Below are 16,003 nucleotides of genomic sequence, written 5' to 3' on the forward strand. Positions count from 1 at the left end.
CAGCAAACCTCAGGCCGAAGCTAACTTAGAGCTGTGCTTGTCATGCTGTAACGGGCATCGGATCCCCTGGGGATCTTATAACAATGCATACTCTGACTCAGCAGATCTGGATGGAGCCCAAGATGGCACATCTCTTTCATTATTAATTAATGTTTGTTGGAATATACTTGCTTTACAATGTTGTGTTATCTTCTACTGCACAGCGAAACGCATCAGTCATGGATGTACTCTGACCACTCCCTGTTGGATTTCCTTCTATTTGGACACCACAGAGCATTAAGCAGAGTTCCCTGTGCTACACAGCATGTTCCATCAGCTGTCTATTTTATACACAGTGTCAGGAGTGTATATGTGTCAATCCCAATCTCCCAACTCCTCCCCCTCCACCCTTTCCCCCCTTGGTATCCATATGTTTGTTCTTTACCCCTGTGTCTCTATTTCTGCTTTGCAAATAAGGTCATCTCTACCATTTTTCCAGATTTCACATGTATGTGTTAATATATATTTTTCTCTTTCTGATTTCACTCTGTTTGGCAGTCTCTAGGTCCATCCAGGTCTCTACAAATGACCCACTTTTGTTCCTCTTTATGGCTGAGAAACCAAGATGGCACATTTTAAAGAGCTCCCAGATAATGCTGATGTCAGGACACACTTTGAGTGGTTTGGCCTTAGAAACCAACTGTCTCAATCTTCTCCTTTACAGATGAGCTAAGAGAGGCCACGAGAGGGCTTGGTGGACCAGAGCAAGCAGAGGTGCAGCCTATAGGAACCAGCTTGGAGTACCCCAGTTCAGAGCTCTTGTGTGGTCCCCAGGACCTTCTTGGGAGATTGTTAGAGGCCAGGCCCTGTACTTGCTCCTTGAAGGCAAAAAGTGTGAACAATAAGTTAAGGAGGTGGAAGTGTTTCCAGCATGTCCTTGGAGAGGAAAAATGGTTCTGCCAACATGTGTGATGAGCTCTTCACACAACAGCCTGCTCTGAAGGGACTGGGGTAAGTAAGTAAGTAAGTGCAAGTTGCTCAGTCGTGTCCGACTCTTTGCAATGCTATGGACTGTATCTATGGAATTCTCCAGGCCAGAATACTGGAGTGGGTAGCCTTTCCCTTCTCCAGGGGATCTTCCCAACCCAGGTCTCCCGCATTGCAGGAGGGATTGGGGAACCTGACTCAAATCCCTGCTGGGCTGCCAAAGGCCTGCTTCCTAGACACAGCGACCAGCTCAACACAGGACTCAAAGCACACACCCACACTGGTATGAACCATCTGGAGAACAACTTGCCAACATGCCTCAAGAGTTACACAAGTGTTTGCTCTATTCAACCCTGTTAATTTCACATGGGTGAATGTCTAAAAGAGAACTACACCGAAAAAGGATTTCCTTGGTTGTCCAGTGGCTAAAACTCCATGCTCCCAATGCAGGGGGGCTGGGTTCAATCCCCATCAGGGAACTAGATTCTACATGGCACAACTAAGAGTTCTCATGCTATGCCTAAAACCCAGTGCAGTCAATAAAAAAGAGAAATACACCAAATAGGGAAAGAAAACCAGCCATGACATTGAAGGGTTATTGGCAACATACATCTAATTCTTATGAAACTCCCAAATTATATGTTTGGTATTACTTCTATGCACATTTTAAAAAATTTATGCATAAATGGTAACTCAATTTCAGAGTGGTTAATGTGTCCCTAAAGTCTTCCATCCAGGTAACATTAGAACCAGGATTCTAGATCCAAGTCATTGTTCTGAAGTCCATGTTCTTTCCACCATTATACATCCACCACTATAGGCATGAGGTTCATTACAGTGTTACCAGAAATATGGAAAAACAATATAGGAATGCTGAAGTAAATTAGGGTATATACACTCAATGGACAATTAGGCAATCATTAAAAAAGATAAGCAGTTTCCATGGTGCTATAAATAGCATCATGATCATGATAAAATGCTTAATAAAAAATTACAGTAAAAAATTTTATGTAACTATAGTTTGGTAAAAGATGCAGGCACATTAACAAAGGATAAAATACAAGGCAAAATAATTGTTGTGCTATGAGAAGAGATTATTGGTGATTTTTCTCTCTGATATCCAAACTTTCTGTAATTCTGTCATAAAAACTGGCTGGGGAAGGCTAGGATTACAGAATGTGCGTACTGGTGGGGCAGGCACAGACTTGCTGTGTGTATATACACACATATATTTATGTATATACATATATATACATAAGGTCTTTAAGGAAAGTTCCAATATGGTCTTGAAACCTCTACACATGTTCCTGTCTCCTGTGGCTCTGTGTTTTAGACATAATCCTGAAAAGTCTCTACAAGAGTTGTTCTAGTACAGACTTTCTCACCACTGGCACCTTCCTCGGGAAGGACTCCAGAGCAGTGGTCCCTTATTCCAAGAAGTAGCGCAGATATTAAAAAGAATTACCCTCCAGAATTGCAGATAGCACATTTACACAGAAGGTAGGGCAAAGACAAAGATGGCAGCTGAGCATCACAGATGACGCCAGGACCACCTAGAGTGCCAAGTCAAGAGGGATTCTGGGACTTTTCCTGGTGGTTCAGTGGTTAAGAATCCACCTGCCAATGCAGGGGACACCAATCCCTGGTCCAGAAAGATCTCACATGCCTCAGGGTAACTAAGCCCATGCTCTACAACAAGAGAAGCCACTGCGATGAGAAGCCTGTGCACTGCAACCGGACAGCAGCCCCTGCTCTCCACAACTAGAGAAAATCTGTGCACAGCAACGAAGACCCCGCACAGCCAAAAATACAATACATTTTTTTTTTTTTAGAAAAGGGGAAGCCATGTTAGAGTTCAAGGGAAGAATGTGGCCTGAACAATTACACATATCTATCATGGGAAAGGTATTAGGGAAGAGAGGGGAATGCACAGGGCATATATCACTTCCAATTGTCAAGAAACAACCAAATGGAGACATGTTTTTAAAACAAGGAGGAAAATACGGCCACCACTTCTAACTTTGGGTTTACAGATTTCTATCTGAATTTGTACACATGGTTTTACTCTCCTTCCTTAGATCCATTCCTATTGAACAGAGGGAGCTATTATTTTGAGCACATTTCTATGATCAATGGAAGGCATGCAACTGGCTCTGACTGCTACTAACAAACCTACTGACAAGGAAAAGGAAAGCATAGCTCAAACTTTGCTAACCAGGTATTTAAAAAGATCCAGGTCCCTCTGACTCTACCCTAAAAATTGTGTCTTACCTTCTTGGAAGATCAATCACATATTCTAAAATAGAATGATTAGAAAGTAAAGTGTGGGCTATGTGCTCCGGGGATCAGAGAGCCATTAGATGGGATCGTTAAGTAGCTTACATTGAAACTGGGAAACGTCTGATGTAGTGAAAACCCAAATTTTGCAATGTGGTCATAATTAGCTAAAAGATGTCAATGCACAAAAATTAGAAGAAGAAAAAAAAAAACTCTTGTGAAAATGGTGGGTCTGCTGGGCAGTGGAAATAGGAGCTAACTTTCCACTCCCCATATTTCTAACACCATGTAATGTTGCTATAATGTCACTAACATTAACAAAGAATAAGTTCCTTCTAAATATAATTCACTATTTGACTTGCAATGATACACAGATGCTAAAACAATGCAAAAAATAAAACAGATGCCAAGAAAGCAAAGCAGTGGGGATTTTTATGACATATATTTTGAAGGGCTCTGAAAAAGACCTGATATGCAAGCAAGCTTGCATGGAGTCCGTAATGATACAGGCCAAGGTCTCGTACTTGGGTGTAAAATGTAAGGAACTACTCTTCTCTTGGTGAAGAGGGAAGAAAAAGTAGCCAAAGGGACTTCTCTGGTGGTCCAGTGGTTGACAGTTGGCAGGGACATGGGTTTGATCCCTGGTCCAGGAGGATTCCACGTGCCATGGGGCAAATAAACCCATGTGCCACTGTGACTAAGTCCACAGGCCCTAGAGCCCGTGCTCTACAACAAACGAAGCCACCGCAATGAGAAGCCCATGCATCGCACCTACAGAGTAGCCCCGACTCATGGCAACTACAAAAGCCCACATGGAGTAATTTAGACCCAGCACAGTCAAAAAAATTCATTTTTTTTTAAAGTAGCCAAAGAAAAGGATTGGAGTGAGGGGAAGAAATCCACCTGCCATCTTCTAAAGCCAATGAAAGGATCGTCTCTGAATCATACATTTGAATTCCAGCCTCCAGAGACTTCAGGATGGAGGATCCAAACACTCTGATGGTAGATGAAGACCCGCTTCCTCCTTCATTTTTTAAGCCCCAAACAAAGAGCTGTTCTGACCAAAACAGAAAGGAAGTCAGATAAAAGCAGCAGATCCATACTGCACTGCCCTGTCCAGGTGGAATTCTAACAGGAGTAACAAGGTAGAACATCTGAGATGAAAAGAGAACAGCTTCTGATGTTGAAAGAGACACTCAGCAGCTTAAACACCGCCTCTGGGCATGGTTTATTGAAAGGACCACGTAGCCACAGAGAGGCTTCCGTCACTAGCCACATGGCTGTGTGTACAGGCCGCTTCTCACTAAGTCCTTCGGGTGTGCAGAGCATCAAAACAAGGTTTGCCTCCCACAGAAGGGACATCAGGGAGAGTCCTGACGGTGCCATATGCAGAACTAACTTTCATTTCTCTCCCTCCACTTTCCTAGGACAACTAGATATGCACAGATTAAACTCAACCTGCAGGTTTTAGCTTTTTTAATCCAAAATTCTCCTTTGGCAAAAGCTCTGGAGAGGAATTATGGCAGAAGTTCATGAGAAACAGCTGGGAGCCCATGAAGAGATTCCTATGACATGGATAGGAAGTGACCTGGAGTTTCTCCAGGCAAGGAGAAAACAGACATAGGCCTGGGCCTCTGAAATCTACTAGAGTTAACTCTCCAAAAAAAAAAAAAAAAAAAAAGGCAATTCCAAGGATGCAATTGAGATTATGGGTACAGCCCGAGGCTAAATGCTTTACATGTACATGAGGAAAAACCACAGAAATACAGATGCCATACACGTGTCAGTGTTGCTACACCAACTCACAAGCCTACATGTTAACACACACACATACAAAGACAAATACACTGATCTATTGGGGCTCACTGTAGGAATATTTTCCCTGCAGTAACTTCTGCTGTTTCTTTTTTTACAGCTAAGATGAATTATTAATGTTTATTGTGAAAACCTTTTTACTGCCAGGAAAACATGACTTGCTCTTCTTCAGGTAACAAGTGCTACGCATCTGTTGATTCCTACTGTCACGTTATCTGGTTCCATCACAAATACCCGTGTTGTAACAAAAAAGAAAGAAACACCCCAAGGCAAATATATAGGCATTCCTGGTATGCTACGAGTGGATGACAGGCAGCTCTAATGGTCCCACTTACATAAATGCAACTCCTTCACATCAGAACGCAACTTCCTTCTAGACACAGAGTGCCAGAAATCATTCTTTTCAACGCAGAGCTGTTTCTATTGAAACACCTGTCAACCGACCTGTCAGCCCAGCAGACCTATGTATGGCTTCTATCCAGGGATGCCTGCATTTTTCAAGTCTCTGGAAGAGAAACATCCTATGGAGGCTGAATGATGGGCTGAGGGTTAGGAAAAATGGTTCCTTGACATCCCAGGGCTCTGACTTTTAAGACTTTGGAAAAGCCTCTGGGCAAATCTATGAAGCTTTTTGTGTGTATATAAATCTTTTTTAAATCTCACAAACAAACAACAGAACTAACTTCTACCGTAAAAGGAGAGGGGAAAATATTTGTAAGGTAAAGTCTGACACCAGAGCTGCAAGATGCCATTTGTGAAATGCAAAAGGATATTGACAGACCAATACGGCCTTGTGTGTCTTCAATTATTCCACAAACTGTTTGTTTAGCAGTCTTGAGGGGAAAAGGCTAATGCGTCATGAATTTGAGCCTTAAAATAACTACTGCCTAGCACCTGCACGGGCATGAGAGTTGCTTATAGTGTAACATCAGACAGTGCTGAATTCCAGAAGAGTGAAAAATAAAGGCAGGGTAAAGCTAGAGTCATGGCTGCGTTTATTTAGCAGGTATTTGTCTGGGATAACATATCAGAGCGCATTGACTGAATTCATGCTATGCAGTACTTCTTCCCAAACTTGGATGGACAGTAAAACATCCATCCCTGGATGCAGGCATCCCTGGATAGAAGCCATACATAGGTCTGCACTTCTTAAAAAGCCCATTTGGATAGAACCTCACCCCCAGAGATTCTGATTTATTTGAAATGTAATGATGCCTAAACCCAACCATTTATGTGTCTACCTACATATGTATTTATCGATATGTTTGGAGGTTGTCAAGGTATGATTCTAAATCTTCAGCCAGGCATGAGAACCACTAAACTTGTTAGACAAAGATTTCACCACTACCCCTTATCAAGATAAAGTACAAATCCACACATTCATATAAGTAATATTTATTGAGCACATGTTATGTGCAAACTTTCTTTTAGATTCTGCTGCTGCTGCTAAGTTGCTTCAGTCGTGTCTGACTCTGTGAGACCCCATGGACGGCAGCCCACCAGGCTCCCCAGTCCCTGGGATTCTCCAGGCAAGAACACTGGAGTGGGTTGCCATTTCCTTCTCCAATGGATGAAAGTGAAAAGTGAAAATGAAGTCACTCAGTCGTGTCCGACTCTTAGCGACCCCATGGACTGCAGCCCACCAGGCTCCTCCGTCCATGGGATTTTCCAGGCAAGAGTACTGGAGGACACACTAAAAAGCAAAAATAAATATGGCCAGTATCAGTTCAGGACCAAAGGCCATCAGGCTAAAGAACTAGGGAAGAGCTAGTGTCACAGTTCAATTCGGAAGGCCAACTGTGGGCAAGTACCATCTAGCTTGGGGGAGCTCAGTTTTTTGTTCTATTCTGAGCTTCAGCTGATTAGATGAGGCCCACCCACATTATGGAGGACAATCTGGTTCACTCAAAGTCCACTCATCCAAAAACACCCTCACACAAACATCTAGAATAATGTTTGACCTATCTGGGCCTCATGGCCCAGCCAAGATGACACATACAATAACCATCACATGGCCCATAGCCTTATGAGGTTGAAGTCCAGTAGGGGATTAGATGATACAAAAGCATACCAACAAAATGAGTGCAGATTGTGAAAATAATACAACAGAAATAAGAAAACTGCTTGATAAAGTGGAGAGTTCAGGGTAAAAGCCTCTTGGAGGTAAAGAATAGGTAGGAACCTAAGAAATATGAAGTAAAAAAGTATTCTAGGCAGAAGAGATGACATTAACAAAATGCGGCAATCACATGGGCTGCAAAGAACTCAATCAGCTTGAGAAAGTGTTCGAAAGCTAGAGGGGTTGGTACACGGAAAACAGCGGGAGGAGAGGCACAGAATGAGGTTAGAGGGGCCAGACCATTCAAGGCTCCAAAATTAAGTTGAGGCAAAAGCAGAGAAGCAACATGACTGTATTTACCTTCCAAGATGTTCTGTTTGGGTACAGCGTAGGGAAGTGAAATAGGGAAGTGTGGACGCAGCATGCACAGAGAAGTTCTGAAGTGGTTTAGGCATCAGATGAGTGTACAGAACGTGGTGGTGTTGAAGATGGGGCCGTGTGACCTGACCTTTGTCTATACTAGAAGGAGAAGAGATAGAACTTTCTAGAGTATTTGATGTGTTGCAAGTGGGGAAGAATGGTGATTCCTACATTTATAGCTTAAAGAATTCAGAAGAAACAAAAGCTTTTATCCTGGTTACCAGCTTGACTCAATTTATACCCACTAGCTGCCTGCATTATGCAAACTATGCATCTTAATTAACAGAAATCCGGCTTGAATTATGCAAATTCTTGCTTTGGGCTGGGTTTTCCATTTCCTGCCTCTAGGGCTTCCTGCCCATCAAGGACCACATCCCATTCTCCCTACTGACCCTCTGTGGACCACAGCCATCTGCATGCCTGGGGTGAGTGAGCCCTGAGAGGCCACCGTGGCCAAGCCAAAGGGGAGGAAGAGGTGAGTCTGAGTACCCACATGAAGCGAGCGCCCCCCGGCACCTCTGAGAGCTTGCTCTGAGCTCATCCATACAGCAGCCCCTGTCTCCATCAACACGTGTCTGCCCCAGTCCTGTTCAGAACTACTTTCTAGCTCAGAACACGCACTCAGCTTTCTTGCAATGCTCTCTCATGGAATGCTGATTCCTGGGGCCTGTGCTTTCTGTTCAGAGCAAATGCAACCATCTGTATGCCAGAAGAATATCGATGACCCTCTGACCTAGCCTACCTTGCAAAGGGGCTTCGGCACAGGAAGGCCACATTGTTTTATGGAGGCAAAGTCTGTGTTTTATTTAACTCTGAACACCAGGCGCCTAGAATAGCTTGCAAGATAAATGTCAATCAACGCTAGCATAATCAAGACACCCATTCCTGCCTCATTAGGGTCCTCTCATTCCGTTTAAGCTTCTCAGATTTATACACTGTAATTAGAAACTTGGTGATTTTGACTGCTAAACATAAAGGCTTACTGGGAAGCTTCACATGTCTGCATTTTAAATATTTTCACACATCGTTAACCCAGTTGCCAGTGTAACATCTTCTGGCCCAATTCCCTCACACTGTGTGATATTTATTTTTGGACAGAGACGAGAAAAACTAATTGAATTGAAACACGTATTGATTACTGTTTTTCGTGAACTCTGAACAGCTTGCCTCTAAATGATTTTACCGAGGAGCTTTTAGGCAACTGTTTGGCTGGACTGTTTCCCCTGTGACCACATTTGGGCTGTGTGAGCCTGTCTGCAGTTGCCTGGTCTGCTTTCAGGGAGTCCTGTCGTGCACAGGAGCAGAGTCGGAGTGGAAAGGGCCGTGCCAGCCCTCTTCGCATATAGGCCCTGATCGGGACGCCCTGTGTATGTGTTAGTCCATCAGTCGTGTCCAACTCTTTGCAATCCCATGAACTGTAGCCCACCAGGCTCCTCTGTCCATGGGATTTTCCAGGCAAGAATACTGGAGTGGGTTGCCACGTACTTCTCCAGGGGATCTTCCCGACACAGGGATCAAACCTGTGTCTCCCACACTACAGACACACTCTTTACTGTCTGAGGCACAAAGGAAGACCCAAGCAGGGTTCCAGAAGAATCTGTGCAAAGAGCATGGTTTTCACATTGCTGGTCAAAGTCTCAGCTCTTTGGATCCCTTGTAAGCAGGCACATCCCTCAGTTCATTTAGTGGCCACATTACTCACCTGAGGACTGTGGGTGTGTGTCAAGCAGAGCTCTCCAGATCCAGATTAGGACACTTTAGGAAGTGTCTTAGACCAGAGCTTCTCCCACTGTCATATGTGTGTGTCATCTGGTTAACACACAGGCTCTGATTCAGTGGGTCTGAGTTGAGGCCTGAGATACTGCATGTCTGACCTGCTCCTAGGTGACACTGATCTGCTGGTGTGTAGACATGAGGCCTTTGTTGTGACCTTTCTCCAGGCACTCTCTGTCACCTTGCTGAGATCTGAGGCCAGGGACCATGCATTCTGATACAAGCTGCTTGCAGTAGAGGCGAGGCTGGCTCCAGTGGGCAGGGAGAGAGGGCGTGGCTGCTTGAAGAATCAGCTGCTGCATGGTTCTGGGGTAGCATCAGGGAAGCCATTGGACTTCCAGCCCTTAGGGATTGCTATTGTTTTTCAGTCACTCAGTCCTGTCCAACTCTTTGTGACCCCATGGACTGTAGCACGCCATGCTTCCCTGTCCTTCACCATCTCCTGGAGCTTGCTCAAACTCATATCCATTGAGTCAGTGATGACGTCCAACCATTTTGTATTCTGTCATCCCCTTCTCCTCCTGCCTTCAATCTTTCCCAGCATCAGGGTCTTCTCTAATGAGTCAGCTCTTCACATCAGGTGGCCAAAGTATTGGAGCTTCAGTTTCAGCTCCCAGCCCTGAGGGCTAGAGGCCAGAATCTAACAGTCTTGGCTCCAAGGAGCTCTTCAAGATAAGAACTCCTTATCCTATCTTTACTGCCTTAAAGGAAGCCACCCAAGCCCACAAACAGGGAGCAAGGGAGAAGCAGATGTGACAAAGTTTCCCCTCTTCCACCTGGATGCAGGGTCTTCCAATAAATAGCTGAGCCCTCACTGCAGTGTCTATTGTTGGGGCTGAGTCACTAAGTCACGTCTCTTTTGCACCCCCATGGACAGCAGCCCGCCCAGCATGCAATTTCCCAGACAACAACACTGCAGTATCATACATGAGTTCAATATCCTTGCCTCCTGGCAGATTTCCCAAGTATTCCTGAGATGCTTATGTGCCCAGGGCCATTATTCACACAACAGCCAGGTGATATTTTAAGAATGTAAATCTGATTCCTTCATTTCTCTGCTTAAAAATCCTCCTCGGGTGTTCTGTTCCTCTCAGGAGAAAGCACAGACTCTAGAAACCCTGCATCGTCTGACCCCCACATGACCTCATCATTGTCCACCCTGCTCACCAGGGTTCAGTCTGGTGACCTCCTTCCTGACCTCCTTCCTTTTCTCAGACAAGCCAGTCATTCTACCGCAGGGTCTTTGCACACTGGCTACTGTCCTTCAAGTGAGTGTCACGGCTGCTTTGGCTTTGAATCTCTGGCCAGTTTGAACAGTGGAGCCAATACAAAATGAGGTATAAAACTTTGGTTCTGTGGGTCTGATGTAGATTTATTTTTCTCTTGACTTTTACCCTAGAACAGCATGACACCTTCATGTTACAAAGAGGGGACTGAAGCCCAGAGAACAGATGAGACATAATCACAGCCATTCTGAATCTGGAGGGCAGAACTGTCCAAGGATGGGCCAAGACTTGGACTCAGGTGTGGGCTCAGTCACTCCATCATGTCCATACTGTAGCCCACCAGGCTCCTCTGTCCATAGGATTCTCCAGGCAAGAACACTGGGGTGGGCTGCCATTTCCTTCTCCAGCCGATCTTTCAACCCAGGGATCGCACTTGCCCCTCCTGAGCACTGCAGCATTGGCACGGGGGTCCTTTACACTAGGGCCACCTGGGAAGCCACTCCCCGCCTTTTTTTTTTCTGGGGGAGGGGAAAAGTGGTTCCGGAAGTGGTATGGACCCATGGGAAAGGAAGTTTAATCTTAACATATGACACACTAGTTAGACCTGCTGCAATTGACAATTTTTACACTATTTACAAACTCACAACTCTTCTTCACCCCCTCATTTGTTTGGCTTTTGCCTTTTGGAATCCAAGGCTGTACACAGGACGGCATTGACAATCCTGGATTTTTCTTCCACTTGTGTCATCTGATTTTTCTTTGCCACAAAACAAACTTTTTGAGAACAGGAGAGGGTGATTTGTAATTTATGGATTTCTCTCTAGAAATTACAACCAGAACCTCATTAAAAAAAATCAAATTGGTTTCATCTAATTAAATTTGGAAATTGCCTCATAAACACGTATTCTGTTATAAATGTCTTTAAAAACAAGGTCTCCTGCTTACTGTCTGAAGCAGGACTGGGTTGAGCTGAGAGGAGGAGACGCCCCATCTTTCTACTCAGAAGGACCTACTCTCATCAGTTGCTGAAACGTTATTTATTTATTTGGCTGCTCGGTCTTCGCTGCTATGTGCAGGCTTTCTCTAGTTCAGTTCCAGCGAATGGGGGTTACTCTTCATTGAGGGATGCAGGCTTCTCATCATGGTGGCCTCTCCTGTTGTGTAGAACGGACTCTAGGCACCTGGACGTCAGCAGCTGCGGCACACAGGCTTGGTAGTTGTGGCACACAAGCTTAGCTACTCCATGGCATGTGGAATCCTCCTGAACCATGGATAAAACCCATGTCCCTTGCATTGGCAGGTGGATTCTTATCCATTGTACCACAAGGAAGTCCTGAAACTTTCTAAAGAATAGTGAAGTCTAGAGCAGTGCTTCTCAAACATTTTTAATGCCCATACGAATAACCTAGGCATCTTGTTAAAATGAAAACTCTGATTTAGGAAGTCTGGCAAGATCTAAGATGCTGTATTTCTAACCAGTTTCCAGATAGAGCCAACCCTGCTGGTCCATGGATCCCACTGAGAAAGAGGCAAGACATTCGCACTTGAATTCAGGACCCAAGGTCGGAATTGGTCTTTACATTTCACCTCTCCAAGGATCCATTGCCTCATTTTTATGTAATGTTAAGAGTTAACATTTATCAGTGCTATTTCTAAATACCAAACACAGTACTAAACATATATTTGCATTTATTAAGCAGTATAAATGAGCAGTTACTTAATGTACCCCAGTTTACACAGCAAGGGAAGTGGCAGAGCTGGGATTTACATCTAGGCTACCTTACCTTCAAAGTCAACATGCTTACCTTCTGAGGCTTCACTGGCTTGTGACACACATGGTCTCAGCCACGTTTATGGTCAAAATATAAGGCCTAAGCCCATGTCCTCCCTTCAGGTCATCATCCCTTAGGTCCCTTCAGATCATCATCCAAAAACTCTGGCATATTCCCACAAGGTAACCTTAAATGCTCAAGCAAGTCAGACAGTGGCAGCTCTGGTGCTCTATTACAGCCCAAGGAGCAGCCAAAAAATTACATGAAGTTTTCTTACAATAGCTATTTCTAGTAGAGCACCCTCATAGGAATGCTAGCATCTCAGCAACTGGTCTTTGAACATTCACAAGGCACTGGGTTCACAGAGAAGTGCAAAGAAGGGAGCGCTGTTTTCAACCGGGTGCACCTTTGTGCCTACAGCTCCTGACCATGTATGACATGAGTCCTCACTTTCGTAACAGAGCAGGACCCTATGGGGCCTTCCCAAGACTGAACCCCCCCACCACACATTCTCTGCCTGGCTCATGTCTGTAGAAAAACTGTAGCCAAAGAATAAATTTAATCAAAGAAGTGAGGAAATGTAGAAACAAAGGAATGCAGTGAACTAAGGCAAAGTAATAAGAGTTTAGCCATTAAGCAAAGTCAAGGACCTTGAGTTCTTCCTCAAGAGCCAACAGATAGTATTCTGACCTACATTCTTTGAACTATTATTTAGATACCAAAACCCTCACCAGGTAGAATAAGCTGACTTAATATATGATGGCCAGATTGCAGTCATGACGTAAGCTGATCCACCTGACGTACTTCCAAGAACTGGCCTCAAGGAAATGGGAACAAACTGACCCTAGAACTGAAGATTAATTGTCCTTAAAACAATTAACATGGGGACTTCCCTGGCCAGGGGCTAAGACTCTCCTCCCAGCAGGGCCCAGGTTTGATCACCGGTCAGGAAACTAGATTCCACATGCTGCAACTAAGACCCAGTACAGCCCAATAGATGAATGAATAGGAAAAAAAAAAAAAATCAGTATGCCAATCAACCACCCCATGACCAACATGACCAATTCTAAGATGATTATCAGAGATCACTGTGTTTTCCTGCACATAATTCCCTCTTTCCACCTATACACTCCTGTAACTCCTCTTTAAGAGCTCTTCCTCCCTAATTTGCAGTGGGGAGTGGCTTCTGGACATGAGTCTGCCTTCTCCCCCAGTTTACCAGCCTCCTGAGTAAACCAACCTTCTCCTTCCAGCCAGTGTTTTTCTCTTGAGCACAGGCTTTGGAGCAGCGAGCAGCCTAACCTGACTTGGGTAGTACCTTCAGGGCATTGACTGCTCAAACAGTGTCTAATTCACAGTTATGTTTGCTCTTTTGTTCTCTCTCCATCTATTTCTTCTTACTGTGGAATTATCATCCAGAGTTTCATAACCAAGTCCAGTGCATAATCCGATTAGAGCAAGAGGGATATTGCTCCTGAGGAAAAAAAAAAATCTGTACTGGGATATGCCTCTTCCTGCAGCATAGCCTCAACCAGTGTTTCCAAATGCAGGTAGGTACAAGAACCAGGATCTTTTAATGCCAGAAGTGTCCTCAATTCAAGGCAAAATAAGAAAAAAAACTAAGGTGATCATAATGAGTTGCCCATAAAGTTAAATTTATTCAATTTAAAGGACTGCCTTTTATTCTGAGATTATGTACTTTCTATATTTTTGTAATTGTCTTTTGTAAAATGATGTTAATAAAACATGGTAAAATACTCTATGTTGGTTCCCCCACAACATTTGAGGTTTTACTGGCCTGTGAATTCCAAAAGTCTTCAGCGTCTGCCACTGAGAGCTATTTCTATAACACCACCAAGCGCCTTATCTCTCTAAGTCCTGGGCCCTTTTCCTTTGCTTCACAAAGAGCAGGTGGTAAATCTCTAGCTCATCTCTGTCTATGTGAGTGTGCGCCCGGTGCTTTACAAAGAACGCTGTGTAGCTTTTAAATGACTGGGCTTCGTTTCAGTTGACTGTTCAGTCGCCCTCTTCCCTGACAAGGTCATGAATGTGTCCTAGGCAAGGTCCATCAGTATGATAACCCTCTCTCATTCAGCACCATCCCCAGGAAAGATGCTTCTCCCAACCCCATGGTCCAAGACGGAGATGTTAGAGAGCTCTGCTTCTGAGAAACACTGGGTGGAGTGGCATAAGGTGTTTCCTGAAGGCGTTTTCTCCACCACTCTGTACGTGACTGACAGCTTTCTCCTCCTTCAGAGAGCTCTTAGGTCTGTCCGGGTCTCTCCAGATAATCTCTGTGTCCATCAGATTCACCCTGAATATTTCTTCCTCATCAATACGCTTTGACTTTCCTCCCCAGAGTTCATCTTCCCTATGGCAGTGATATTCTTCCTAAGGCTCACTCTCAACAGGTGTACCCTTCTGCACGAGCACCCAGTCTTTAGTCCCTCCATGAGCTTATAGTGTATTTCAGCCTGGGATGTTTATCACCTTTCCCCCCTCAGACTCCTCAGAGAAGCCCTGAAGCAACAATTAACACTGCTCCCCCACCCCTCAATCTTATAGATAAGCAAACTGAGGCTTAAAGAGAGGAAGAACCTGCCAAGGGTCCCTTGAGACTGAGCTAGAGCTACGAAGACAGCAGACTCCATCCTTCCAGCTTCATTTTCCATGCCCTTCCATCTGCAAAGCTATGTGTTTCTACTGTACCCGAATCACAGTCTCATGGTATCTCAGAATATAAGGGGTGGGAAGAGAGTCAATCCTGCCCATATCCTACTATTAGCATTTTGCTAAATCAGCCTTACTGAAGTTTTACTGTTTATTTGCTTTTGCTCTGCAATGAGCTTCTATCATTTGTTCTAATTTTGCAAGTTTTCAGGGAGGCTGCATTTTGTCTTGTCCAAGGACATTCTATTCTATCTCTGATAGAAGGCCCTGCTAATCCTGGGAGAAGGGCTTTCAACACTATCACCTAGGTGGCAATACAATATGCCTTGGCCACAAAGCAATGTTAAAGTTCAAGAATGATGTACTCCTAGCTTAGAGAATGAATTGGGATCCTTTCAGAAGCCCAGGGATTCATACGGGTACCATGAGCATCACGTGACTATTACGACTTTCCAGAGGACAGTTTGCCAGGCCTGGGTCTGCTTTGGCTGTGCCAGGACAATCTGACTCCTTTGCTAAAGAGATGAAGAATCCCATCAATGCATGATACACCCAATTTTCTTTGTCATCAGGGCTATCAAGACAGCTCAGTTGATGTCCTTGTGTTTGCTTCCCATCACACTATCAGAAACCTTCTGTATTCGCTGTGTCTCACTCACCTTTGTGCCTTTGATGGAGCTTCTACATGCAGTATTATCTGCCAACTCCAGGCTGAAGTAAACTGAAGAAAACTAAGTGATACAGCCAAAGAGGCCTCCTTACCTCATAGAGTGTGATGACCCCATTGGTCTCATTGGGAGGTTTCCACTGGATGTAGATCTTCTCCTCAAATGGGCCCCCTTGGATGGATTCTAGAGGAACAGCTCCTGGAACTACAGAAGGAAACAAGTTAGGAATCTGATGCCACCTTTCATCTCATTTTCCCAGCTTCAATGACCTAGAATGGGAATCAGCACAATTACTCTGTCAGTTCAGTTCAGTTGCTCAGTCGTGTCCGACTCTTTGCAACCCCATGAACCGCAGCA

The 16,003-nt window shown here is 44.4% G+C and overlaps 1 protein-coding gene across 6 annotated transcripts in view; it reads right to left on the reverse strand.

The window, feature by feature from the left end:
* The window catches only part of PTPRT (protein tyrosine phosphatase, receptor type T), a 1,156,023-nt gene that overhangs the window by 381,161 nt on the left and 758,859 nt on the right, over positions 1–16,003 (reverse strand). For all 6 annotated transcript variants that reach the window (XM_018057887.1, XM_005688694.3, XM_018057889.1 and 3 more), the window contains exon 9: positions 15,741–15,850. In XM_018057887.1, coding sequence (XP_017913376.1) covers positions 15,741–15,850 — 110 coding nt within the window. The remainder of the gene's footprint in view (positions 1–15,740; positions 15,851–16,003) is intronic.

This window comes from Capra hircus, chromosome 13 (genome assembly GCF_001704415.2).
Source record: "Capra hircus breed San Clemente chromosome 13, ASM170441v1, whole genome shotgun sequence".
NCBI lineage: Eukaryota > Metazoa > Chordata > Mammalia > Artiodactyla > Bovidae > Capra > Capra hircus.